At 36.4% G+C, this 27,962-nt stretch overlaps 1 protein-coding gene across 1 annotated transcript in view; it reads right to left on the reverse strand.

Moving 5' to 3' along the window:
* LOC148842394 (Metallopeptidase M24 family protein) overlaps positions 1 to 20,144 on the reverse strand; it is a 55,672-nt gene extending 35,528 nt beyond the window's left edge. The window contains exons 1-6 of the mRNA XM_088957165.1: positions 19,940 to 20,144; positions 19,771 to 19,820; positions 5,810 to 5,870; positions 3,302 to 3,397; positions 3,071 to 3,220; positions 2,667 to 2,798 (exon numbers count right to left, since the gene is read on the reverse strand). Of these exons, the coding sequence (XP_088813291.1) occupies positions 2,667 to 2,798; positions 3,071 to 3,220; positions 3,302 to 3,397; positions 5,810 to 5,870; positions 19,771 to 19,820; positions 19,940 to 20,077 (627 nt within the window). The 5' untranslated portion in view covers positions 20,078 to 20,144. The remainder of the gene's footprint in view (positions 1 to 2,666; positions 2,799 to 3,070; positions 3,221 to 3,301; positions 3,398 to 5,809; positions 5,871 to 19,770; positions 19,821 to 19,939) is intronic.
* Between the last annotated feature and the right edge of the window lie 7,818 nt (positions 20,145 to 27,962).

The raw sequence follows: 27,962 nt of genomic DNA on the forward strand, positions 1-27,962 counted from the left end.
GAAAGTTCAGGGGGAGGTGATTGCAATTAACAAACTTTAGGGGAGGTTTCAGCAACAGTCCAAAAATTCAAGGGAGGTTTCAGCAATTTACCCTTTAACTAAAGACACCAGAAATTACTAAAAATAGTAAAGCATGAGTTTATTTAAAAGTAGTAATTACAAGAATTGCTATAAAGAGATAAGTCCTAATGTTACCATAATTAGTATAATAGCAATAAAATTCCAAGTAACAGAACCCTATTTTTAAGACGCCTACAACTAGAAAATAAACAAAAAAAAAACTGTAACAATACCAATATTCTATCACCTAAAAATTCTGAAACCGGTGTAGGAATTGGAAAACTGGTTTATTTCCCCATGAATTCTTTCTTCGCTTTCGTATCTACGTCACCTTCTCTTTATAAACCCTTAATTCTTCGATTTCCTCTTCTACTCCCTCCCTCTCTGATCCTACTCCCAGTCTCCCACACACCTCCTACTCTCTGGTCTTGTTAAGAATCTGTATACACATTCCCGTTTCACTTGACAAAACAGACACTTTCCTATTTATTGAGTGTTTGATTCTTGCCCACGGTCTTCAACAATGATCTCATCCATGTGTGATTTCTTCTTTGATGAAGCTTTCTTGTTCTTCACCACTTAAATCACTTTAACCTGCTCTACTCTCTCCTCTCAATAGACTCCACCATTTTCAATCAGTTCATAGGACTTTATTTGGTGCCTACCCAAACATAATCATCCTTATCCACCTCTACCACCTTCAAGTCTCCTCTCCTTGCTCAAAAACCTCCTTTCTTTTAACCCTCTTCTCCCTATACATCAATAACTCCTCTTCGCAAATGAAAACACTTTCTCCATTCCACATATACCCCTCTATTTTGTATTAATCCTCCTTTACCCTCCCCTCCTTTTCAATAACTCACACCCATTTTGATCATTCACTTTCTTTATTTGTCTTTAACATTTTACTCAGCACACATGTTTCTTTTTAACCATGTGTTCCCCCCAAGTTCCTTATTTTTAAATCTGTTATCTTGCCCCAAAACCTCCTTTATATTATCCCTATACCCCCTTTATCATTTTGCCTACCTCCGTACCCTTCCATATCTTGCCCAAGTATAAAGTAATAATCTCTTCTGATCTGTTTCTAACAACTCCCAGTATATCAGATTTTCCAGGGTTCCCAAATTACCTCCTTTATTTTACTCAGCAGGAGGGTGACAGTATTACAGAATTCCAAAAACTAGACATGTATACATGCAAATTTTGATTTATCTATATGCATATATGTGTATTTGTACATCTTGTGGAAGCTACTTACATGTGTTCTAGAGCAAAGAGCAGTAAGGTTGCCAACCATATAAACTTATTGTTCTATGCCACGGAAAGGTGAGCAAGTTGATACTAAGGGAGATCCCCTAGTAGCAATAGGATTATTGCTGGGCTTGTTAGAAAGCCCCTGGGCAGTACAAACTCACATAAGAGGCTATAACCTTGAAACTCAAAATGAGCAGATTTTTTCGATGTATTAAAATGAAGAGCTTGTTACTGATGGATTCCAAGATTCACTAGCTAGTTGCCCCTTGCAAGCAAGGTTCAAAGTGTCGATACACCCCACACACATGAACATGCATATTGGGTTTTCAATACTAAACTTTCTTTTTTACATTGAGATTTTCATAGGGATCAGTTTTCTCAAAGATCCATTCAACCTAAAAGCTTAAACTGTTAGGTGAGGTCCTTGAATAGGTCGATATTCTCTAACATGCCCCCTCACACAAAAGCCCGTTGGGCTTAAAGTGGGAACAAGCACAGGCCCACCTATACCTTGTGCTGAAACTTAATTAATTATAATGGGGGTAATGAGGATCGAACACTAGACCGCTTGGTCAAAGTGGCTCTGATACCATCTCAAAGAACTATTCAACCTAAAAGCTTAAGCTGTTAGGCGAGGTTTAAGGGTAATTTACATTTGAAACCCAGGTTTCTAGGAAACCCCTTTAAAAAAGTGTTCCAGTCAGCCCATGATATAATATAATATGCGCAATACAGGGTGTACCATGTCAAAATTTTAAACCTTTCTTGCAAGTCTAGTGTAGCAAGGACAGAGTTGTTTTGAGGTCAGATGTCTCAGGAAAGTTATAGTATCTGTATATTGTGCCTAATTCATACTCAGCAGCAATTTGGCATTTCATTCGTCCTCATTCTTATAAAGAGAATGGATTTTCTACTATTTTTCCTATTTCCTCTCGCCATTGATGAATTTTATCCAGTTATCAATTCCAATAAACAATACATATCTTCCATTCAGGAGCACATGGACCCTTCTGATCCAGAATTCTGTGTTAGCCCAAGCTGTGGATTTTAGTACCCACACTACAAGGTAAAAGGAAGTAGTTGCAAAGAAACTAAACAAAGGGAATAACATGTATCATTTAAAACAGATAAAATTTTACAATAGAATCTTCAGAATTTGATATTTTCAAACATTAAGGTAGCTTAACATGACCTTCTGAGGGGTCACCTTCTTGTAAGGTAGCAATTGTATTTTTTTTTTTATCAATGGCAATTGTAATTTTATAATTTTAAAATTAATGAAAGTTACCGTTTCCTATCAAAAAAAAAAAAGGTAGCTCAACATGAACTTCTGAGTTTATACATTGTACCTCAACATGAGCTTCTGAGCTTATATCATTAGCATACTGAATAAGTGCAAGCTCCAGATCTGACTTGATAATGCGGCATTCGGTCAATATAGGATGCAGTGTACTTAAATCAGTGTCAAACTTCTCCATCTCCTGCAGAATGAGCAAAACATATTGAAGTTCCACAGAATGGGTACAAGGTGGAAGAGAAAAACCCATGCATCAAAAAGATATAAGCAGCCATCTGCACTGAATCACAAATGCACTTCGCACCTCATTGTGGGGAGTTTGTTATATGTATCCTTTGATTTTAATTAATAAAATTTCCATTATTTATCAAAAGAAAAGAGACTGGAGAGAACTCAGATATTAGTTATGAAAGCAGATAGAATATTTTATATGGTAAATATATGAGATGTGGGTACCTCAAGTTGTGCAGGCTTGGAGAATTTAATGCTGTCAGTGTTAAGCCCATGCAAGAGAAACAATAAGGGCTTTCCTGACCCTCCATAGTGATCATGTAGAACCCCTACAATCTCATCGGTATAGCAAACCATGTTAACCATATACATTTCCTGTAAAACACAAGGGGAGTGTCAGTTGTCAAAATGACATGGAAATAAACCAAAATATATTAGTCAAAGATTTTTTTTCACCTTGAAGTATGACAACGGCTTTATTTTCCCTAACCATACAGCGTAATCAGCATCTAATCTTGGGGCAAACAGAAAGGACTTCCCAGTGGCAATGTCCTTAACAGACAACAGATACCATAACATTAAGTTCAGCCTTAAAAAAAATAAACAAGCTCTCACTAAATATCAGGGGGAAAAGAAAGCTAGGACAAAAGAAAGAGAAAAGAAAAGGGAAAAGACATGCAGAAGACTAGCAGTATGAATGTGAAAATACATTACTGCTAGTCTTCTGCTAGCAGAAGACTAGCAGTATCTCAAAAACCGGAAATCACAACACAGCACAAAAAAGAGAATCCCTAGAAGCCTCTTGTTTGGCTAAGAAAGAAACCTTCCCACCATTCCTAAAAACTCCTCCAGTGCCAAGTCCAATTTCTCCCACCATACTTACAAAACTTAAGAACTTTCAAGAGAATTTGTTAAAGCAGGTCAGTGAAACTAGGATAAGAGTGATTGTGTGTGTGTGTGTGAGAGAGAGAGAGAGAGATTGTGGAAGAGGAACTACTTATCTCTAGGTGGGAAAATAACATTGATTAGAAAAACCTTAGCCACCCTTCCGGTCTATTTCCTTTCAACCTTCAAAATTCCAACTAGGATAGCAAGACAACTAGAGAAATTTATAAGGGATTTTCTTTGGAAGCCAGGGTATGAAAAAAGGAACCATCTAGTAAGGTGGGAACATGTTAGCAAAACATAGGAGAACGGAGGTCTAGTGATGAGGAACCTAATGCATAGGGACACTCCTCTGCTAGGAAAGTGGCTTTGGAGGTTTCTTTTGGAAGAAGACAGTTGTGGCACAAGGTCACAAAAAGCATTAACAGGTTGATGAACAATGGTTGGGATGCAAAGGTAGCTTCTTCCTCAACTTCGAGCTCTCCCTGGAAAGCAATACAAGAGGTATATCCAACCTTTGTAATTTCATCAGGTTTTTCTTGGGAGGTTTTTCTTGGAAATGTGAACAACTGTGTCATACTTCAAAAAAGAAGGCCAAATAAATGTTTTTCCCTCATGTGCTCTCTTTGTTTTGCAAATGGTGAATCTCTGTCCCACTTATTGATCCATTGTCCTGTTGTGCTCTTTGCTTGGGAGTCTTTCTGCTCTCTTTTTGGTTATATGTGGATTACTCCTCACAATGTGGTGAGTCTCTTCAACCCAAACTTCTTAAGGCAGCCAACGAAAAGAGGAAGAGTTATGTGGAAATCAGCCAGGGCTGCAATAGTACGGATGGTATGGGAGGAAAGGAATGCACGGATCTTCAATGAGATATATAGGTCAAAAGAAGAAATTGTTGAAATTATAAATATAAGAGCTGCACATTGGATAAAAACACTTGAACTATTCCAAAGCGTCTCAATGATTGATATAATAAGGGTGTGGAATGAAGTGACACACTCCTCTAGGAAGAAAGAAAGAAAGAAAGGTGATGGAATGGAAGCCACCGGATAATAATAAAATCAAGCTTAACTTTGATGGGAGCTCTGAGAAATCCAAGATTGGTAGGCATTGATGGTGTCTTTGGAGATTCCTCAAGCAAAGTGGTGGCAATGTATTCAGGACCACTAGGGGTAGGTGACTCTCTAAAGGTTGAGCTGTTAGCACAACTTCAAGAAGTGAAAATTGCTAAGCAAGTTGATTCAAAAAAATTGGAGATTAAAGGGAATTCTAATATTGATCAAAAAATAAGGGGATTCTAAATTGGCAATTTCTTGGACTACCAATAGGAATAATGTTCCTTGGATTTCAGGCATTCCATAAGGAAGATTGGAAACCTAGCAAGGGAGATCAATGCTTCTTTTACTTGGATTAGGAGGACTGCAAATGGGATGGCTGACTCATTAGCCAAACAGGGGTTCTACTGGCAGCAATTATTTTGGGCTCTATTGTAATATTCTGTAGGGCAATGACTGTCTCTTGATGCTCTACTGTAATTCTGCATTTCTGTAGCTTGTTCACTTAATTAAAAATTTTCTACTTTGCTGATCTAAAAAACATGATTGTAAGAGACAACTGAGACTAATGCTGAAGGAGTTTTGAAGTTTGGTGAAAGCAGGAAAAATGATAGTCAATACCACCAAAAATAATGGATGGTGTAAGTATAAAATAAATGATGGAAATTGGGTGGCCTCTATTTCAATGCCTATCTAAGAATGTGCTTTTGAATGTTTTTTCACAGGGGACACATTTATATGTGCTGGATGTTACCAAAGTCTTTGTTTTTTGGTCATGGATTAAATGGATGTGGTTACAGATGTTGCCCAAAATCTAATGCATTCACTATCTTCACTCATATGGGGTTGGGGTGATCAAGTGAGAGAGAGAGAGAGAGCTGTCATAGTTTTCCAGTTTCTACACAACTAACAAGAGGATGGTATACATTACAAATACAAGAAAAATATTAGAAGGAAATCTGGATCCATCTGGAACAAAGAAAAAGATGGGAAAATAAAGAATTTCCACATGCTACACACTTACAATGGCTCCATAAAAACCAGGCTCCCTCACTCCAAACAAATAAGCAAAGTAACTCTCCTGCCTAAAAATCAAGTTAAACATCAACTGTAAATAAATCTATAACAATTCCAACATCAAAACATGAAAGCCATCATTATAATGAAAATATGGTGAAGATCAGTTTGATAAGGATCTCACTACCTCTGAAAAATAATGATGATAATGATGAATTGTGAGCTACAGAAAATGCTCATTTTGCATTGAAACAAACACATTATGTACCCCTAACTGTAAAATGACAGGTAAGCCTTATGTATCCACATTATTTGAGTAAGAACCATATATACAACAGGAATAAGGTTTTAGGCAACAAATTTGCTACCCTTATGTATCCAGATTGACAAAGAAATAATTATCATTGAATGTAGGTTTTCAATCATTCATCATGATCATTAGTAGGCTGAATTTTGATGGAAGTTCTTTGGGTAATCCGGGCCCTTCATAAGTAGGCAATCATGCAAAGAAATAATACCATGAATTAGAGAGAGAAAGAGAGTTGACTTTATAAAGTATTATCCACAGATTCCACAATTGATTGAACATGCATTTCTTTCAAAAATTCTTCGATTCCACTCCTTCTATATCCCCCAAAAATATAGAAACATCTGCTCCTGCTCTAATATCGAACTAGCATAGGACTGACAACTTTAACAACAATTGATGTAGGATCACCTGCTCTAATACCAACTGATGCAGAGTGACTACTAAAACACCAATTGATGTAGGACCGCCACCTTTGAGATCAATTAGTGTAGGGCAACTATGACCCAAGGGTGCAACTAGGAAGGAATTTGACATAAAGTGCAAAAACAAATGGAATGGAAAATTCTCAGGATTGATAAAAAACAAAGAAAAATCCACCTAGATCAGTCTTAATCCTTTAGGAATGTTGAATGAATGCCATTAATAAAGAATTTATGCGATGTTGATAGCCATAATGGCTGATTGCAAAATTAAAGAGAAAACATAAAGAAAAAGAAGAAAACCAGAATCACTCAATGTGATGCCTAGAACCACACTTGGCCATGGGAATCACTCATTGATTTCAACATAAGTTATAAGAACCCACATAAACTCAATTCATTCATTCCCTTGTTTTTACACTTTACACATATATAGACACCATTGAGGTTGAGAATCATCCTAGAACTAAGAAAAAGAGATAATAGAATTGCCGCTATCATGAGAAAACTCAATAACTTTTAAACCACTTAACCAATGACTACAAAAATTTAAATATAACTAAACCATTACTAGGCATATCAAACTCTTAGGCTAGGCCCTACATAAAAATATAAAATGACAACAATACGCTTTATGTTAAAATAGATCTGAGACTCTCACAAATCCTTTCTTGAGAAACACCTGAAAGTCTCAGAGAAACTGAAAAAAGATGGCCAGCACCATCCAAATTAAACCACTTCACCCCCAAACAGAGGAAAGAAGAAATGTTGTTCATATGAAATGTGCTAAGTTCATTGTATCAGTTATAGTTCGTTAGCATCATTCATCATAGAATATCATTTTCCTACTGCTTGGATTTAGGCCTGCATGATACATGTTAGTTGGAAGTGCTACTTTGTTGGTTTTTTCTTCTTTTTCTTCCTGGAAAAAATTGGAACACATTATTTGAAGTAAATGTTCTTTACTTGGATCAGAGTTGTAGAATTATCATTGGGATTCAACAAACTGTCCCAGAGCTTCTTGATTTAAGGTAAAATGTCTGCACCTTGGATCAGCCTAATCAATATTGGTTTGGTGATTCTTTTAATTAAGAATATCTTCCACTTCCAGGCCTTGGGGAGAGGAACATGATTAATAGTAAGGCTATTGTTTTTTTTTATCAGCAAAAAAGATTATTTTTATTAAAGGGAGGTAGAAGCTACAACAGATTGGGTATCCATTCACCCGAAATTACAACAAAGGGAACAAAGATCAAAAGAACAAGTCATTGACTGCATAGCCATTAAAGTTATACAATGGCTCAAACCTGAAAGTTACTGACTTGTTCAAAGACTTTTTGGTGGATGATATACTAAGGGAGTGGCCATTAGTGGCAAATTCTTCAACTAGACAGTCTGTTTCAGCCTTATTGGACTCCTGCAGCACAACAAAGGGTAAAATTAAACTTTGATGGAAGCTCCTTGGGTAATCCAGGACCCTCTGGAGCTGGGGGAGTCTTCAGGGATGGGGAGGACAGACTGATGGCACTATATTCTGGTCCCATAGGAGTGGGAGACTCTCTGAAAGCTGAAATTATGGCTCTACTACAAGGTTTGAGATTGGCCAAGCAATGGGGATTTCAGAACTTAGAGGTGGAGAGAGATTCTAAATTGTTAATAGGATGGCTGCAGACAAAAAATCTGGGTGTATGGACTTTTAGACAACAAATAAGGGAAATGCTTTGCTTAGCAAGGGAGGCTGGGGTAATTTTCAAATGGGTAAGGAGGTCAGCCAACTCTGTGGCTGATAGTTTGGCAAAGCAGGGGACCTTCGGGGAGAACTTTTTTGGGGCTGTATTGTAACTTATGAACTTGACTGAGATCAACACTCATTTTCTGAGTTGTTGACAGTGTATGATGATTAATTACAATTTTTAATGAAAGTCACTGTTTCCAATCAAAAAAACATCACCCGAAAATACAGAAAACAATAACGTCCATATAACTAATTTACAATGGAGCCCAGAATAACTGCTGCCTCAATACCCCTTGCTTAGCTAAAGTGACAGTCATCCCATTAGCTTTGCTGCGTGTTCAATTAAAGGAAGCATTCAGGTCCCCTTTCAGACTCTCTATCTCCCTTAAGGCATGTCTGTGAGCCCACGGTACATTGTAACTAGAATTAATCCAATAAATACCCACTTTTGAGTCTCCTCCAACTTTCAGGTTTCTAAAATTGGATTGCTTGGCAAATTTTAAGGCTTGTAACATTGTAACAGTGCCATCAGTTCAGCCTTTAAAGAGTCCCCTTCTCCTATGGATCCTGAGCACATAGCTAGCACTTTACTTGAGGAGTCTCTAAACACACCACCAATACCTTCCATCCCCAGGTTAATTGTAAGGCTATAGTTTTTTTTTTGATCGGCAACACAAAATTGATTCATTAGATTAAAAAAAAAGAGATACAACAAAGAGTTGTGAGCACAAAACAAAGCCCAAACAGAAACTACTTACTATTTACAGAACTGCCCATAGAATGTCTTTGAGTTCCTTGCTTTGCTAGGCCATCAGCCAAACTGTTTGCAGATCTCCTTATCCACCTTATTTGGACCATCATGTCTTTAGAAATCCGCTTGAATCTCCTGAATTCATTGCTTAACTTCCATATGATTCCTTCCCCCTTTTTCAGCCAGCCCACAACTACTTTTGAATCACCTTCAATAATCAGCTTAGTAATCCCCATTTCTTTAGCTTTCTCTACTCCATAGACTGCTGCCAATAATCCTGATCTCACCACATCTCCATGTTGAATAGAACCTAAGTACAAAGCTAGAATGTTTCCATTTTCTTCCCTAATTACCCCACCAATACCCGATGGTCCAGGATTGCCCATACAGCTACCATCAAAGTTTAATTTCTTCCACCCAACACATGGAGGAGACCAGGCCTCATGAACTATCTGTCTTCTAGACGAAAAACCTGCAATTATTCCCCACGATCTGAAGAAGTCTTCAACCTTAAAGTCAGCAAAGAGCTCTAAAGTGCTCACCCAATGCGCTACTCTTAGAGTAATCACCTCAATCACAGCTTCCTTACTTCTTTCCTTGTCTTCAAAGATTCTTAGGTTCCTTTCCTCCCAAATTGTCCAGATCACTGCTGCTCTAGTGCATCTCCACATAACCCTTCCTCTTTTAGGGCAGCTGAAAAGGTGAGAGCTAAATACACCTTCCAGACAATCAAGAGAAGCCAACTGCATCCAAAAAGAGATGAAAACCACTCCCAAATAGAAATAGCAAAAGGACAAGAAATCAAAAGATGAAAGGCAGTCTCACCATACAACTTACATAAAGAGCACCAACTTGGGGACAAGCACCAATTTGGTATTTTCCTCTGAAGCAAATCACAGGTGTTAATGGGAGCCATGAAACACTTCCCAACAAAAAGCACTAACTTTTGGAGGGATGGACCGAGACCAATATCTCCTTAACAGGGAAATAAGGAGAGGGAGAAGTGAAGATAAGAGAATTCAAGGACTTACAGGAAAAAGAACCCGACTGACTAAGGGTCCACACTCTAGAATCTAAACCACCCTCCCCCAGAAATACTGAACTCAACAGAAGAAGCAAAGTTGAGACATTGGAAATTTCAGATTCTCTCAGATTTCTAGTGAAGCCAAGATTCCAACTCAGGTTTGAAAGGGATGAACTGATAAAATCACAAATAGGTTTACCTTTGCAACTAGAGTGCTCAAAAGAGAGAAGGAAAAACCTCCAAAAGGGGGGCTTCCCCTACCCAAATATCCTCCCAAAATCTAATTTTCTGACCTAAAGCCAAATCATACCATATGTAGAAGATTGTCATGCATAGCCTTCCAAGGAGCAGCCAGAGTAGCTCAATGTAAGCAGCCTGCAGCCCACATCCCAACCATTGTTTGACAGCCCATGGATACTTGAATTAACTCTAGTCCACAACCTCTCATTTTCTTTAGGAAATCTTCAAAGCCATTTACTCAACAAGGCCGAGTTATTTAACTTAACATTTCCAATGCCCAAACCCCCTTCAACCTTCAATTTCATCACCTTACCCCATCTAACCAAATGATCTTTATTCCCTTCACCAGGCTCCCAAAGGAAATCTCTCATTATCTTTTCAACTCTTTTTACCACAGCTTAAGGCATCCTAAAAACCGACTGACCGACATCACTGGGAGGTTTGCTAGAGCGGATTTGACCAATGTAATTCTCCCACCCAAAGAGATATAATTCCTTTTCCAACTTGCTAGTCTTTTCCCAAATCTTTCCACTACTGGGTTCCAAAAACTAGCCAACCTAGGGTTGCCACCAAGGGGTAAACCTAAATAACACAAAGGCCAATTTCCTTTCTCACAACCCAATAAATCTGCCATTGGCTTCAGTTCATCATCTTCCACATTGATACCAGCTACTAAACTTTGTACAAAAATTGAGATTTACCAATGGAAGGGTGTGTCAATGATGTTATCAAGCCTTCATGGTATTATGTCTTGGACAAACCAAACTGATCTGTACAATCTCAAGACAAACTTTGAGTGCTTAATCAATTCCTTTGAATATAGAAAGAAATGCTCAGTACTCCTTAATATTTAAATAATAAGAATCTACTAAGATTGCAGTCCTTGGATTCTTGAATTTTGTTTTTCTTCTAGAATCTAAATTATTTGATCCTAGTTTCCTGAGATGATTCCTCTTAAGTTCCAAAATTTCGAAATGTCATATATCCTTTACGAGTTCATATAATAGGCATACTAGGGGTGATCATGGGCTGGGCCCGGCTTCCAAAGCTATAATTTTAAAAACATTATATTAAATATATACATAAGACTGTATACTATATTATATCATTTGACATTCAATTACGTATAAAATATATGTTATAGCTTACATAAGATAAAATATTATATAAATATAATTATGTGTCATATTATAATGTTTGTATATAACATATAATATAATATATACATATACACATACATTTATCAAAAACATATATATACATATACATATATTGCATTGCGTGTCAAGACCGGGCCAAACCAGCCTGAACATAAAACCTAGACAACACCCTACCCTATTGACAGGTGAGAACCATTAGGGGAATTTGAAAATCACCTCCACCATTGATATTTTCAAGTTTCAGGAAGAGGAATACCACATGGGGCAAATCTTGATTTTCAAACACATTTTGATTAGGAATGATTTGCATTCCAATAATCTTATTAAGTTCTGAGAACAAGTATGGGTCGATGATTCCCCTTTGAAGGATGTTAAAAGGCTGTTCATAAGTTGTTTTCTTTGTTTTTTTTATTTCTGTTAGTGTTGCAGGGGTAATTTTGTAATTCCCCTCTCTTTATGTTATGTTTTGGTCGCCCTAATATAAATACCAAAAAGCTGGTGCCGCCAGCAACACTTCTTGCTCTCAGATCTCTCTTTCCTCCTCTTTCTCTCATCTCTCTTCTCTTCACTTCAGCTTTTGGACAATATGGTATTAAAGTGGGTTCATTTGATCTGAAAGGAGATCGAGTCCTTTGTCTTCACCCTCATCGTGCTGCTGATTTTTTTTCTCTGAAGAAAACAAGGTAGATCTTTGGACTGATCTCAGAAGCTCCTTTCTCCTTTTTTTATTTTTTTCCTGATCGTGTATCAGGACAGACCCAAAAAAAAAGGGGGGGAATCAACGGTTGTGAGATGATCAGCACCTGTACCTTCCTTTTTTGTAGGATTGAGTGATCCTTGTAGTGGTTGTAGGTCAGAGGTGACCTGTATGTGCTGCGACAGCAGCTTTGTAGAGTGTTTGTAGGTCGGAGATGACCTGTGTGTGCTATGACAGCAGTGCAGTGGGTAGTTTGTAGGTCGGTGATGACCTGTAGGTGCTGTAACAGCAGTAAAATTTTTTTTCTAGGTGACTGAAGTACTGTGGTCGATCTAGAAGGTGGCTACCTGTAGTTTCCTGGTTCATTCTTTTTTTTTCATAAACAATACAGTGTGCGAAGGGAAAATACGTCGGACTATGTTTTTTTTTTTTGGTGAAGATTCAACCACTTCTAGTGTGATCTAAACCAGCTATCACGAATAGTGAAGATTCAGCCACTTCCAGTGTTTCCTCAATGCAGAATGGACTAAGTGGGGGTATGGATTTATCTTTCCCTATGGCTGTCATACCTCTTGATGGTCTAAATTACATAGAATGGTCAAAGGGGATCAGTCTATGCATTACTACAAGGGGAAAAATAGGATATATATAAATGAGAATTAAAGAACCTAATTCTGGGAGTGCTGAGAATGACAGATGGAACCAGGAAAACAGCATGGTAATGTCATGGCTCTTAGTGTCTATGCAACCTCAGGTGAGAAGAAATTTTATGTGGGCTGAAACAGCTTATGAGATTTGGGAACAAGCCAAGTCAACCTATTCTGAATTGAGACATTATACAAAAATCTATCAGTTACAAGCAGAACCTCTACTTGCAAACAGGGGGAGAGGAGTCTCTATGTGTACTACTCAGACTTGTCTTCCATCTGGAAAGAGTTGGATCACTATCAGAGTGTAGATTGGAAGTGTGATGAAGATGCCAAAGCATATAAGTCTCTTGTTTCATAGCAAAGGGTCTTTGCCTTCCTCCTTGGCCCTATATATGAATCCATTAGAGTGCAGATCCCTGGCAGCAAGGATCTCCCATCTGTCCAAGAGGTATATGCTCTAGTATAGTCAGAGGAAAGTAGAATAAATCTGATGAATAATTATGGGGGAGATGCAATTGTGTTGGTATCAAAAAGAAGTGTTGTTACAAATGGGGGAAATCCCTTTAAGAATGAAGACTTTAAAAAAAGGGTGGATGACAAAGAAAAATTATGGTGCACCCATTGCCAGAAGCCTCGGCACACTCGTGACACATGTTGGGACCTTCATGGGAAGCTAAAATGGGCTCAAAAATTGAGTAAGAAATAGGGTTCGAATCTGAATAAGAAGTTAGGACTTAGGACAGCAAGGTTCAAGAAAACTCACTACAACAAACATGGCTACTCAGGAGAACCGGCCCCCTACTACTACTGCAGTTCAAACATACACCTCTGATTCTAACCCTAGGGAGGATATCATTAATTCCTTCTGTGATCATTTAGAACTTTATGGTAGGGCAATTCGCCAGATGAATGCTCCTCCTCCATCAACTTCACATGCGTCTACATCAGGTAATTCTGCCACAACTCTCCATGTATCGTCTCATTCCTCTGACTCTCCTTGATAATTGATTCTGGAGCATCAAAACATATGGTCGGTAAGTCTACCTACTTTCAAACCTATCATCTTCTCTCTGGAAGAGACAAAGTGAGACTGGTTGATGGTTCATTCTCTACCATAGCTGGTCAAGGAACCATTTCTCTTCCTTTTGGTCCTACCTTTCTAATGTTTTACATGTTCCTCAATTCCCTATTAATTTGTTTTATGTTAGTAGTATAACCAATTCTTTAAACTATTCAGTAACCTTCTTCCCTTCTTATTGTGTGATTCAGGATTTGGCCTTAGGGAAGAGAGTCAGTCTAGTAAGAGTTAGGCCTATTTATGGCATAGTCGTCTTGGTCATTTATCCTTTGATTCCTAAAAAATTGCATTTCTAGAGTTGTTTAAGTCAATGTTAGTGTCAGAGTCGATGTGTCAAACTTGTCAGTTGAGTAAACATTGTAGAACTCATTTTTCTTCAAAGAATTATAAATCTGAATTTCCTTTTCATATTGTTCACTTTGATGTTTGGGGCCCAGTTACTTTACCATCTGAAAGTGACTACAAGTATTTTATTACCTTTATTGATGACTATTCCAAGTACACATGGGTATATCCCATGCGAACTACAGATGAAGTACCAAAAATTATCCAAGATTTCCAAAGAATGATTTTCACCCAATTTCAAACCGAAATCCAAATCTTCCAATCTGACAATGCCAAAGAATACTTTCATAATGATCTTACGGAGTTCTTTACTTCACGTGGACCACTCCACCGTAGCTCTTGTGCCCGAACACCACAGCAAAATGGTGCTGCTGAAAGAAAGAACCGCCATCTTCTTGAAGTAGCTCGGGGATTATTGATTCATATGAATGTCCCCAAACGTTTTTGGCTTGAATCTATCCTTTGTGTTGCCTATCTCATTAACCGCATGTCCTCTCGGTGGTTAGAGTACAAAGTCCCACATCAACTTTTGTTTCCCAAGGCTCCTGTTTTATATACTTCTCTCTGTGTTTTTGGCTGTCGTTGCTTTGTTCAAAACTTGTCACCCACTTGTGGGAAATTGGATCCTCGTGCTATTCCTTGCATTTTCTTGGGGTACCCTACAAATCAGAAGGGGTATCAATGCTTTGATACCGTCTTTCAAAAATATCATGTTTCTATGGATGTCTTCTTTTTTTGAGAGTGAACCTTTCTTTCTTGTTTCTCCTCAGGAGGAGTGTAGGCATGAGGACAAACAGATTCTGAATCCTCCTCTACCCCATATTCAGCTCCCTCCTCTACCTGATCCTCCTCCCTTTCGTGTTTTCTGTCGTAATCATAAAGGCCAGCCAAGTTCAAGAGTTGTGAAGCATCTAGAAGTTGTACCACCAATGCCAGCCAGGTACCTTAGTTCCCATTGATATTTCTGACTCTATTGCTATTGATACCTCCAGTGCTAATGATCTTGACCTTCCTATTGCTCACTGAAAGGGCGTTAGGTCTTGCACCACCAAGCACCCCATTTCCCATTTTGCTTCCTATGAAAACATTTCACCTTCCTTTTGGGCAATCCTCTTTTCCATTGACAGTATTCCTATTCCTAAGAATGTGATAGAAGCTCTCTCGGTTCTTGAATGGACAGATGCAATGAAAGAAGAAATTAATGCATTACATAAAAATGGTACATGGGAATTGGTGGATCTTCCTGAGGGAAAAGAACTAGTTGGATGTAAATGGGTATTTACAGTAAAACATAGGGTTGATGGCACAGTGGAAAAATATAAAGCTCGTCCAGTGGCAAAAGGGTTCACTCAAGTGTATGGGGTGGACAAAAACTTTTGCACTAGATGCTAAGATGAACTCAATTAGGGTTCTCTTCTCTTTAACTGCTAACTTCGATTGGGACCTTCACCAATTAGACATCAAGAATGCATTTCTAAATGGTGATCTAGAAGAAGTGTAGATGGTACAACCCACTGATTTCCAGGCTCAAGGTAATGAACAAAAGGTATGCAGGTTAAAAGAGTCATTATATGGTCTGAAACAATCATCAAGAGATTGGTTCAACAGATTCCAGGTAATAGTACAACAAAAGGGCTACAAGCAACGCCAATCTACTCATACATTGTTTGTGAAAAGAGGGGAAGGGAAAATTGCAACCCTAATAGTATATGTTGATGATATAGTTATCACTGGTGATTAGAAAGACGAAATTCAAAGATTAAAGGGATTTCTTGCTACTCAATTTGAGGTGAAAGATCTAGGTCCTTTGAGATACTTCCTTGGAATTGAAGTTGCCCGCTCACAAAAGGGTATCTTCATTTCTCAGAAAAAGTATGTCCTAGATTTGTTACAGGATACAAGAAATTGGAAGTGAAACCCGTTGATTCTCCAATTGATCCTAATCACAAATTAAGTGATTGTCCAGGTGAATTCATCAAATATGTGAAGCAATTTCAGGGGCTTGTAGGAAGACTACTATATCCCTCCATGATCGACTAGACATTGCTTATGCAGTGGGTGTTCTTAGTCAATTCATGCATGCCCCTAAGACCACCCACCTTGAAGCAGCTGAAAGAATTCTCAGATATCATAAAAAATTCCCAAGTGCAGGTTTATTGTTCCAAAAGCACAGGCATTTGAAGGTTAAAGTGCACATTGATGCAGATTGGGCATAATCATTGGATGATAGGAAGTCTACCAATGGCTATTGTACCTTTGTGGGAGGAAACCTAGTCACTTGGAGAAGCAAAAAGCAAAATGTGGTGGCTAGATCTAGTGCTGAAGTTGAATATAGAGCAATGTCTCGTGGAGTGGCTGAAATAATGTAGCTAAAAAATCTATTGAGTGAGCTAGGATTTACAGTTGATGGACCTATGACTTTATATTGTGACAGCAACGCAGCTATAAACATTGTTGCTAACCCAGTATTGCATGATAGAACCAAGCACCCCCTATGTCAGGTCCGAAGATCAACTTGCGTACATCTTCACAAAAGGGTTACATCATTTGCAGCACAATAATCTATGTAACAAGTTAGGCATGGTTGACATCTATGTCCCAACTTGAGGGGGAGTGTTAAAAGGTTGTTTATAATTTGTTTTCTTTGTTTTTTTTTTGTTAGTGTCGCAAGGGTACTATTGCAATTCCCCTCTCTTTATGTTATGTTTTGGTCGCCTTAATATAAATACCAAAAAGCTAGCACCACTAGCAACACTTCTTGCTCTCGGATCTCTCTTTTCTCCTCTCTCTTTCCCTCTTCTCTCTTCTCCTCACTTCAGCTTTTGGACAAGAAAGGACCAGTTTCCTACTTTGTTTGCCTTATCTAACTTGAAGAATGAGACAGTTTCCACATTTCTAGTACCCTCAAACTCTGACTCAATGGTTGGTTGGAATTTGAGTTTAAGAAGGACTATTAGGCATTCAAAGTTAAATAACACGTCATCACTTGTGGGTATCCTTGATGGGGTTTACCTAGACCCTTACAAAACCTGATTGTAGGGTGTGGACTCTCTCGGCCTTTGGGCAATTCACTTGTGCCTCCTTTTTCAAAGCCTTAACTGAACCAAATTATACCCTTGGGTTGTCTTTCCCTGTTATGGAAGTTTGGTGTGATTCCTATTCCTCCTAGGGCTGGGGATTTTTGTTGGGAAGCATTCTTGAACCAAATCAACACCTGTGACTTGCTTTAGAAAAAAAATTGACCAAAAGTTGTTTGTCTCCTCATTGGTGTGTTCTTTGCAAAGCTAATGGTGAGAATGGGTATCACGTATTAATTTCCTGCCACTTTGTTAATTGTATTTGGGAACGGATTTTTTCTTTGTTTGGGTGTAGGTGGACTCCCCCACCGGATGTGCAAAGTCTTTGCCTCTTCTTTTTTCAGGTGGCCAATGAAAAGAGGGGGAATTATGTAGAGAAACAAGGGATGCAGCAAAGGAACATGACAATTTTTGAAGACAAGGAAAGAGGGGTACAATCCATCTTAGAGGTGATTCACAGCAAAGTGGTACATTGGCTTAAATATATGGAATTGTTTAATGCCTTCTCAACTGATGATTTGATAAGGAATTGGAAGGAAGTTGTAAGGTCAACTCCATCAATAGTGTCTTCACTACATGTTTGGGCCCCTCCTCCCAGTGGGTTTATTAAGCTTAATTTTGACGGGAGTAGTGTGGGGAACCTAGGGCCCTCAAGCATTGGGGGAGTATTAAGGATGAGGATGGAAATGTAATTGCTCTCTTTTCTGGTCCAATAGGTAAGGGTGACTGTCTTCAGGCTGAGATTATGGCAGCTTTTGAAGGTGTACAAAGGGCCAAGGACTTGAGTAGTAATAAACTTGTATGGGGGAAGATTCTAAGTTGGTGGTAGGCTGTTTAAAGGAAGAGCTAACTGGGTTTTGGAATTACAGCAATGAAAAGAGGAAATTCAAATGGTTGACAAAGGATATTGATGTCAAGTTGAATTGGGTAAAACGAAGTTTCTAACTCCTTTGTTGATGGGTTAGCTAAGCAAAGGGTAAATAGGGATAATTCGCTTTGGGCTCACATGTAATTTTATTTTTTTGCTTCTTTTGGAATGAGAGTTATGAGAGCTTATCTCTCCCCTTATTCTTGTACTTAATTTCCATATTTTAATGAAAGCTATTTGTCATTGATCACAAAAAAACACAGTTTGATGTAGTTATGTCAAACTTGAGTGCAGAAAAGGGAGGAGAAGAGAAGATATCAAAGAGCTCAAGACATTTTAAAAGAGGCCGTGGTGCTGCATTTTATGGAGAGGGGAATTCCATCACTTAACCAAAATTTTTCTAAGGATTCCACAAGCACCCCTCCAGAACATCCCGCCTCCCAAAATACATACACAAATGCATGGACGATAGGCTTAAAACAACTCCTTCAACTTGAGGGGAAAAAATTTTAACCCAAAAAAAAACACCAAAAACCTTTTCTTCCCATCTCATCATTATGGCTAATTGTAATCAACAAGCCAATTGTAGCTTCCTATGCCCAAAAATAGAACTATGCCCAGTTGCTCACTAAACATTACAAACCACCCATGGAACTTCTAATTATTAATTCACCTCTGTCAATCCATCTAAAACCACCTAATGCTCACTGTAAGTATGGATTGCGCCCCTTTTTCCATAATTATGGCCTCTGATTCTCTGACAAGTCAAACTTGAAAACCTTGAGAAACTTAAGCCGTGCTGACACTGGAACTTGAGTATACATTACGCCGTCCTACAAAAACAGCATAACTGCTTCCAACTTTTATCAGATGCCAAAACCACTATAAATAAATTTAAAAAAAAAAATTGAAATTCATTAGCTTGACAATATATCATATATGTTTAGTGGCATCAGTTCTAAAATTTTTAACATAACAGTTCGCTTCAGCTTTGAATATGCAGGATTTTATTTAAGGTATTGATATCATCATCACTCGACCCTTATTCCAACTGGCCGCTAGTTGGAATTTGAGTAAATAAGTCTTATTATGGCACCCGCTCTATCTAATGGCTATATTTTGTTATAGTATGGATCAAACTGATTTTTTCTTAATAACTCGACCCACGTCTTTTTAGCCTCTCCTTGCCATGATAGCAGACTTCAAAGTGCAAAGAAACCAGTGTCGGACAAACAATTATAATCATGCAATAGTACAATACTCAGGTTAACGGAAATGCTGTTCGGGGAAACTAAAATGTATAATCGTTATGTACGCCGCAGAGTTTATAATGTAAGTGTAGAATTAGGAAAAAGACAGAATTCCAGCGGGAGGTTAATTTAATATGGATTCTGAGAAGATCCTGGGGAACATTACATATAATCTCCACTCTCCGAGATAATATGAACCGAATGATTAATCATACGGCGTGCTTGGTAAAACAAATAACAGCTACACGACTAATAATAAGATGTGTATAAAAGAAGGGACAAAAAAAGAAACAAAATACAAAAATGGTTTCGATATCAATTTCGACAAACAAAATCAGTCTCTCGGAAAATTTAAATCGAGTACCTGAAGAGTTCAATGTGATCAGTGCAGTAACGCGTTTGCTCTTCGCCTCCCTGACAATCAAAATCAAAATATACGACTAAATTCAGTAATCTAATATTCGAAAGAGATCTAAGTTCAATATGCGTCGGAATAAATATGTTGGAAAAAAAATATAGAGAGAAAATATTACTTGCAGAAAGACGAATCCCTGGAGGGGCTGAGACGATAAGGAGAGATGTAGACGATGGGCTTTAATGAGCTTGGCTCGATTTTCTGCGTGCATCTCCATCGGAACTTCGGGTGGGGAGAGGGACGAAGGGGATGCCATCGAAATGAGTCGGCTTGTTTCCCCCGGTTGCTGCAGAGACAAGTGTAGACGCGGGATTTTATATATCGTTGGCGTTTTATATACGCGCCAAATATTATAAATACAACCAGATTTGCTACTAACAAAACGCGCCCCACACCAACCTCACAGAGCATGTAATGACCACGTATTTTCAATGCCGGATCTCCTACACACTAAATTTCTGCTCACTCCGACCCACAAAGTACTACCCCGTGCATTGGGTACAACTCCCATGCATGTGGGCGTGAAATACGCTACCCCGTGCATTGGGAATTTCTCCTATGCATAAGGGCGTAAAACGTTATTCATGTATGGTTGCGATGTCCTATTGGTAGACGTGAGTAGAGTTGTCGTGGGTAGGAGTTCCGACTCTAAATTTATTTTCATGTCGACTTATTCATGGGCGGGTTTGGGGCTGAATTTACACTGTATTAGATTTGAAATTCGGGTCGGATTCACAGAAATGGAATTATATCGGATTTGCTCCTACAGTGCCTCTCACACCAACCTCACGTTACATAACACATACATTAAGAACATGAGATTTTCTACTCTCTAAGGGTGTACGTTTGAATGGTTCGATTCGAACCGATGACCTAACCAATTATTCGGTTTGGTCACATCTTTCAATCGAACAAGACCGAATAGGGATTGATTCGATTTTTTATTTGTTTATTTTTTTTACATTTTAAAAAATAAAAGGATTAAGTTAATAGAATGAGGGGAAAAGGGGGAAGTTAGTAATTACAAAAATTTTGAACTCTTTGACTGTTTGACTCCTAACCCAAATCGGCAACTCCAGTCTGGTTGTCTTTGAGTTTTCCACTTACTAGTTGCTAATAATTACTAAATATTATTTATTAAAGTAATAATTAATTTAAAGCTGTGTTTTTATTTATTACATATACTAACTAAAATTTCGATTGGAGAGATTTAGGAAAAAGTGTAATATATGAAATAATAAATTAATTAATAAAAACATAATACATTTAATATAAATAATTAATTATATAATATACAATTATATATAGTATAATAGTTCGGTTTTTGGTTTAGTTTGGTTAAATTTTGTAGACAATATGAAACCGGAAATTGAACTTTTAACACAAAAAAAATGAACTGAACCAATATCCGAATTAATCAAACCGAATTAGCTTATTTGGTTTGGTTCAGTTTGTTTTTTGATTTTGGTCCAAATTTGAACACCCCTATTCTACAACACAACTGCAATGCAATCTTGTATTGGTGTGAGGCGCGCTCAGAGAGCAAGTCCAAATTCTAGATAATAGCACATTAACTTACAAGATTTAGTTAAAGGCAATGTTTTCAATCTACCATTGACCCCGCTGGTCAAATCGTTTGAACCATCACCTCGCCAAGACTTTGGGTCCGGTTTAGTCAAGACACGCCAAACGGTTAAAAAAACCCATTGACTTGGTTAATAATCATTTGGCCCAATCGGTTCAACCGTTTACCTATTCGACCAGGTGACCATGTCGTGGGTTGCACACTCAATTCATGCAAACTTCTAGAGGCCATAACTTTGCACTCCGATGTCCGCTTGGGATGATTTTTTATTTTTTGTAAATTTTCAAGATTTATGCATCCCAATTGGACATAGGCCCCTTGCCTCACTATTTTCATGAAAAAAAAAAAACATTTTTTTGCCTCAAATTGCATTTCTTTAGATCTTTTTATAAATAAAAAATAAGTACAAATTGAATTAAAACACATAAATTAATAAATATAACATATTTATACATTCCACAAGCGACCTATAGGCAACAACGGTTTGTCCTTCAGGCCAATTAAAGCATTGGTTAAAGGTAACGAATAGAATTTGAATCTAATTGTAAAATTTGATATCCAATATATATTGGAAATCATTGTTTGAGTTTGGATTTGATTGTATATTTGATTCAAATTTGATCAATTAATTATTTTAGGTCATTAATAAATATGTTTATTTACATAAAGCATTTAAATATATACATTATTTAAATGATTAGAAAATTATATAGAAATATATAGTCATTTAAATTTTTTATATTTTATGTATACAAATAAAATAATAAATCAAATATAGATATTTATCGAATCAAACCAAATCACATATGAATTTGATTTGATTACTTTAAACAATATGAATGTGATATCAAAATTTGACCGATTATGACATTCAAATTATCTGAACTCAATTCAATTATGTCGAATTTAAAATTAAAAATCAAATCTTTGAATACCATTGACATCCCTTAAAAAACAACCATAGCCCTTAGAGATTGGGAGATGTGCCCAATAAACGATTAAAAGTGTTGGGAAGTTGGTGGGAGTGAGGCTTGCTTTGTTATAACTAAATCCATAATAATTGCAAACATTGAAAGACGATACTATGCTTTTTTTGGGGGGGGGGGAAGGTAAAGTATTTTTATTCGGTTCAAAAAAACATGGCTCAAACCTAGAAGGGCAGCTTGAAAACCATAACAGTTACATTCTCCACCAGGAAATAAAGCAAGAGAAATAATACAAATTCAGACTTTTGAATTCCTCAAATACATATATCTAAGAAATCAGCTTGCCCACAACTATCTGAATGATACCTCCAGGACTTTCAGCTTTATTACAAAAAACTATACTATTCCTCTTTAGCCCAAATGAACCGTAAAACAGCAACAGGAATAGTCCTCTACACCATGCTCCCTTTCTTGCTTAGGCTTCTCACGTTCCAACAACATAGTAAACCCATTGGATTGAAACCTTCTATAAAAATTGACATTGTGTCAAAGTGCACTAAGTCTAAGCAATTTATGGCCCAAGTGACCATGGGTCAAATCGAGATTCATATCAAATAAAGGTAATTTCGAGTCAAAATTGGGTCATGTCAATCTTTGGAATAGGGCGTCAAAGTAAGCGTCTAAGTATGGCAGGTTAGGTCGGGTTTATGGTCAACCAAGGCCAAACCCTAAAATTTGGGCTTAAGGCCCAAGATTGAATCGATATTGAGATTAAGTCTACTCTTCCCACCCTGCAATGTAATTTGATGCACTTGAGTTGGGCTCGAGTTTGTTAATGAACCCATCTAAAATTATTCATGTATGTATGCATTTATATAAATATGTATACAAATATATATGTATGTATGCAAACATTTACATATATACATATGTATCTATGAATGTGTATAGTTGGATTGGGCTTGGGTAGGGTTCAGATTATCTAATGGATAGGCTCAAGCCCAATACAAGGGCTGAAAATCAAAGCCCAACTAGTGTAAATTTTCAAGATGCATCGGTTTTGGTTTGGAGTGGGCCCACCCAAGTTGCACCCTACGTTAAAGGCTATAACCATAACCCTGAATGTTGAGGTTATGATTGACCCATGGGTCATACGGGTCAATAGTTTAATCGTTTGTCTCAAATAGTCTTTAACTAAGTAAGAATTCTCTACCAAAAAAACAAGTGGTAAATGTAAATAATTGCAAAAACAAACAATAAGTGAAGGCATAAAGAAAACAAGAAAAACAGTGCATTGAGAATTTTTACAAATGTTCAATCAACATTGGACTACATCCTTTAGTTCAAGCACCCTTATAGGATTTCCACTAATACCAATTAGACTTTCGAGTGTCAATAAAGCCTATACAACCAACGACACTTCAAAGTGTGTGCTTATGGGTGTCTACTCAATGTAATTTGTTAGAACTTATTGGTATCTACCAAACTTTGATTGAACTTGTGTGTAAATCAAACATTTAATGGTTCCCCCCCCGCCCCCCTCTCTTAAACACATTGTTTTTTAAAGTATATTACAAATAAACTCATTGTATGAAAATGCATATCAAATAGGCAAGCAAAACATATAAACCTAAAACTATTCAAATGTAAGAGATGCTTTGCGTATAAATATCAACTCAAATAATAGATTTTAAATAGTTCAATGATAAGCGTATAAACCTTACACCTATTTTGCTATCACTATTTTAAATTAATAAAACTCATAAGCCTCTTTAATAAATAAGGAATTATTGCAAAAACTTTATATCAAAGCTACATAATATATACAATGTTGGATTTTTTAGATTTCAAACCAAAACATCTTATCTATAGAGGTAAGATCAAGTGACAATTTTCTAACCATTGGAAAGATTTAAATCATTAGTATTAAATGTTTTAAAATTTTTACAAAAGATGTAAGTAGACATTTTCGTGGGCTAACCCTAAGCTTGGTTTTTGCCAATTTTTTATTGAGTCAAACCCAAAGCCCAATCGCATAACAATGTAAAGTTAGGGCCAAAACCCAACTAGTGAATATGTTTATATAGAAGGCATACAAAAAATAGATGTAGTTGTTATGCCTTTTAACAGTAAAATTATTCTCATAGTAATGAATTGTTTGATGAATGGAGTAACATTTGTTTCTCCTACGATCAATTACTCCATATTGGTAGTGTCAGGTTAAATATAACATGTTTTGGTTGTAAAGTATAATCAACAATATGTAGTTGATTATATCAAACTGGATAATCAACTATATGTTTTCCAATACGTTTAAACATTGTGAATTGTAGTCCAAATGTTTGAAGATCTTTCTCATGGCTTTCAAATATGATTTTTAGCATTTTAATTTTTGTTTTAAGTTTATAAAAAGCCTATAAATCAAACATATTATAACCATTGGTCTTTAAGAGTGGTTGAACTGTTGTTAAGCTCAATGCGTTGTGTATCTAAAGCAGGTGATTTCATTATAACACTTAGAATTATGGACTTGATGCTTATTCTTCGTTGATAAGTTGTAGCAAAACTTTAGAAGTTGCTCATTTTTTCTTGCTCTTTGTAGATATTTGTCTTTCTTGGAGTTTCCTTATTTTGTTTGAAAGATTATGATATTGATATTTAGTCGTTTTCGAGCAAAAAACATAAGTCCTAGCCTAGGTTTATACAGGCCCCAAGCTAAGTCGGGCTTGATTCTGACCCAATATTACTCATATATAAAACATTACATATCTATATACTAAATGGCATAACATGCATTTAAATTTATTTTACATATTATATCATATAAATTATACATGTCATGTTATAATATTTATATATAAAATATATAATATAATGTAAAATAACATATATACATTATACACAAAATGTATAAATTTAAATATATGTGGGTCGAGCTTGAGTTTTTAAGCCCTATTCCGGCCTTAAAATTTGCGGGCTCGATGTGGGCCCGAGCTCGGGTAGGGCCTAAATACAAAACCCATGCCCAAACTTGGAATTTCTAGGGCGGGGTAGGCTGGAATGATCACTCCTAATCAATATTTTCCTATTTTCGATGATGACAAACAATTGATTCACTTTCTCACTATGAAACAACCTATGTGACTACACCAATTATTAAATGCATATGATACACAATTGTTCATTCTCTCATTTATCATTTATGGATAGCATGAGGTGTTGTTATTAGTTGAACAGTCAGCTATACAACTATTGTTGGCTATACATACATACAATATGCATATCTTGTATTTTGTATGCATTTGTGCATGAATAATTCTAATTTTAAACTTTACATGGCATCATTTTTTTTGTCAGGGGTGTAACAAAAATATGATACCTCTAAAAACATTACAATTTTGTTCTTACATAAAGTAATGTCAAATATTAAGCTACTTAATTACTTTAAATCTAATAAGTAAGAATATTTCTTAAGCAAAATAAATGGTGAATAAATTATACAAACTTGAATCCAACCCAAACACAAATAAATCCAGCTAACATAATCTCATTATTGGGGGTTAGGGTTGACCACATTGAGTTGAATGCAAAATTGGGTCATGGTTATGAATTCAACAACTCAAGTTGGGATGTGATTAAGCACAACCTTGAGTAATTCAACCTGTCTTAATTATAAGTGCATAGTTTTTCATGTTTTTTTTTTCCATACTAAAATTCATGGTTATGAATTCAACAACTCAAGTTGGGATGTGGTTAAGCACAACCTTGAGTAATTCAACCTGTCTTAATTATATGTGCATAGTTTTTCATGTTTTTTTTTTCATACTAAAACTTGTTATAAGATAATTCGCCTTTTTCTTCTCTCCCATTCAATTTATTATTTTACACTATACTCATTTATTGTTTATAATGTTAGGTCGTATTTGGTACAATTGCTTTTTATACATGAAACACTATGAATTGATCAATACAAATTGTTGTTTTCACATTGAATATCAAATATGGAATTAAATGCAAAAACACATATACAATGTGACTATGTTTTTACAAAGCTCGTATTAATCAATCCAAATTGTTGTTAATTGATTAAAAACAATAATGGTATGAAACATAACCAAACGCAAGGCTTACTATCTATAATTTATTTCAATCGTGCTTTTAATTTCAACTTTCTAAATTTGCATCACTTTCCCTTATACATGTGACATAATAGGTTTTCGTCCAATAAATGCCATGACAGTTTTGATTGTTACTTCTTGACAACATTTTTTAACAAACCATGTTGTTTTGTTTCATATTAAAAGTTAAACATAACACTTCCATTACTATATCTGTTGTTGAAACGATAGGATAGTTTAGACTTTAGAGATTTTTGTTTTTTTTTTTTTAAATAAAAACTTCAAATTGGACATTAATGATTAGAATTGCATGAATAACATTAATGTGGATTCGAGCAATAACACATGAGTAAGTGTAAGAAACCAAAATCATCAAATGTTTAGTGATGAAATAAAAATCACACTCAAATAATGACTTAATTATATACCACAAACATTAAATTTTCAAAAATTAGAATGCCTTCTCACCCATTTTCATTGTTTTTCATGAGTTAATGACTCTCTTTTGAGTCCCAACTCATAAGAATTTAATTTGTTTTTAGTGCTCGTATTTGATGAATTTTGCACAATTGTCTTTACATTGTGGGTCTCACACGAAAAGACTAAAAGCTATATATTTAGTTAAATTTTACATGGGCTTTCAATCAAATTGTTAAGTGAGTGCCAATTTCCAAATGGAGAATTTGCATGTCCCCAAATTCAGCGCTTGACATGTTGTGTGTAAAATGTTATCTAATCAATCATAAGTGTCATGCACACGAGTGTATGGTACTCACTATCAACAACAATAGTTGTTAAAAAACAATAAATACCACAGTCTATTGGGTAATTTGTCTTTGCATTTTATTAAAGTTATGGGCTTGAGTCTCTACCGGCATAGGCAACAATGATTTGGGGGACTTAGTGGCATGAAAACATATACAACTAAAGTAGCGATGAAGAATAAGGTAAGCAATGCCTTGAAATGCAAAAATGGTACCAGTTGTATTTAATAATCTAAAAAAAAAAAATGCAAAGCTCGACTTGGTTTGTATAATGTCAAGATAAATAAACATTACAATTTTTGGCGCCTAAAACATTATATTAAAATAGTTGAACAAAAATGGTGGTTCAATCAAGTATAATGACATGAGATTAAATGGGAAATTGGTGGCTAGTGGTACTTGACATGTGATTTAATTGTCAAGGGGATTGTCGAACGTGATATTCGTTGGTGGCCGATTATGCGACTATCATGTACTATGAGCTAACCATAGAACATTGGTAGTCAGAAAGCAATTATAATGACATGAGCGTTGGAGCTCAATGGGTGTGATGATGTGGTTGGGTTGTTCCAAGAGTCTTAGTGAGTGAAGTTGGTGCGTTGAGTACATTGTGTTCATCACGACTTAAGCACAATTCATTTGATCATGCACCAATGTGATTTTCACAACTTCCCAAGATGAATCATAAATCAACACTCATTACTTGTATTACAATTGGTTTATGCACTTATTGTGGTCACTCATAGTC

Source organism: Nelumbo lutea, chromosome 8, assembly GCF_056320005.1.
Source record: "Nelumbo lutea isolate HS-2025 chromosome 8, American lotus-T2T, whole genome shotgun sequence".
In the NCBI taxonomy this organism is placed as follows: domain Eukaryota; kingdom Viridiplantae; phylum Streptophyta; class Magnoliopsida; order Proteales; family Nelumbonaceae; genus Nelumbo; species Nelumbo lutea.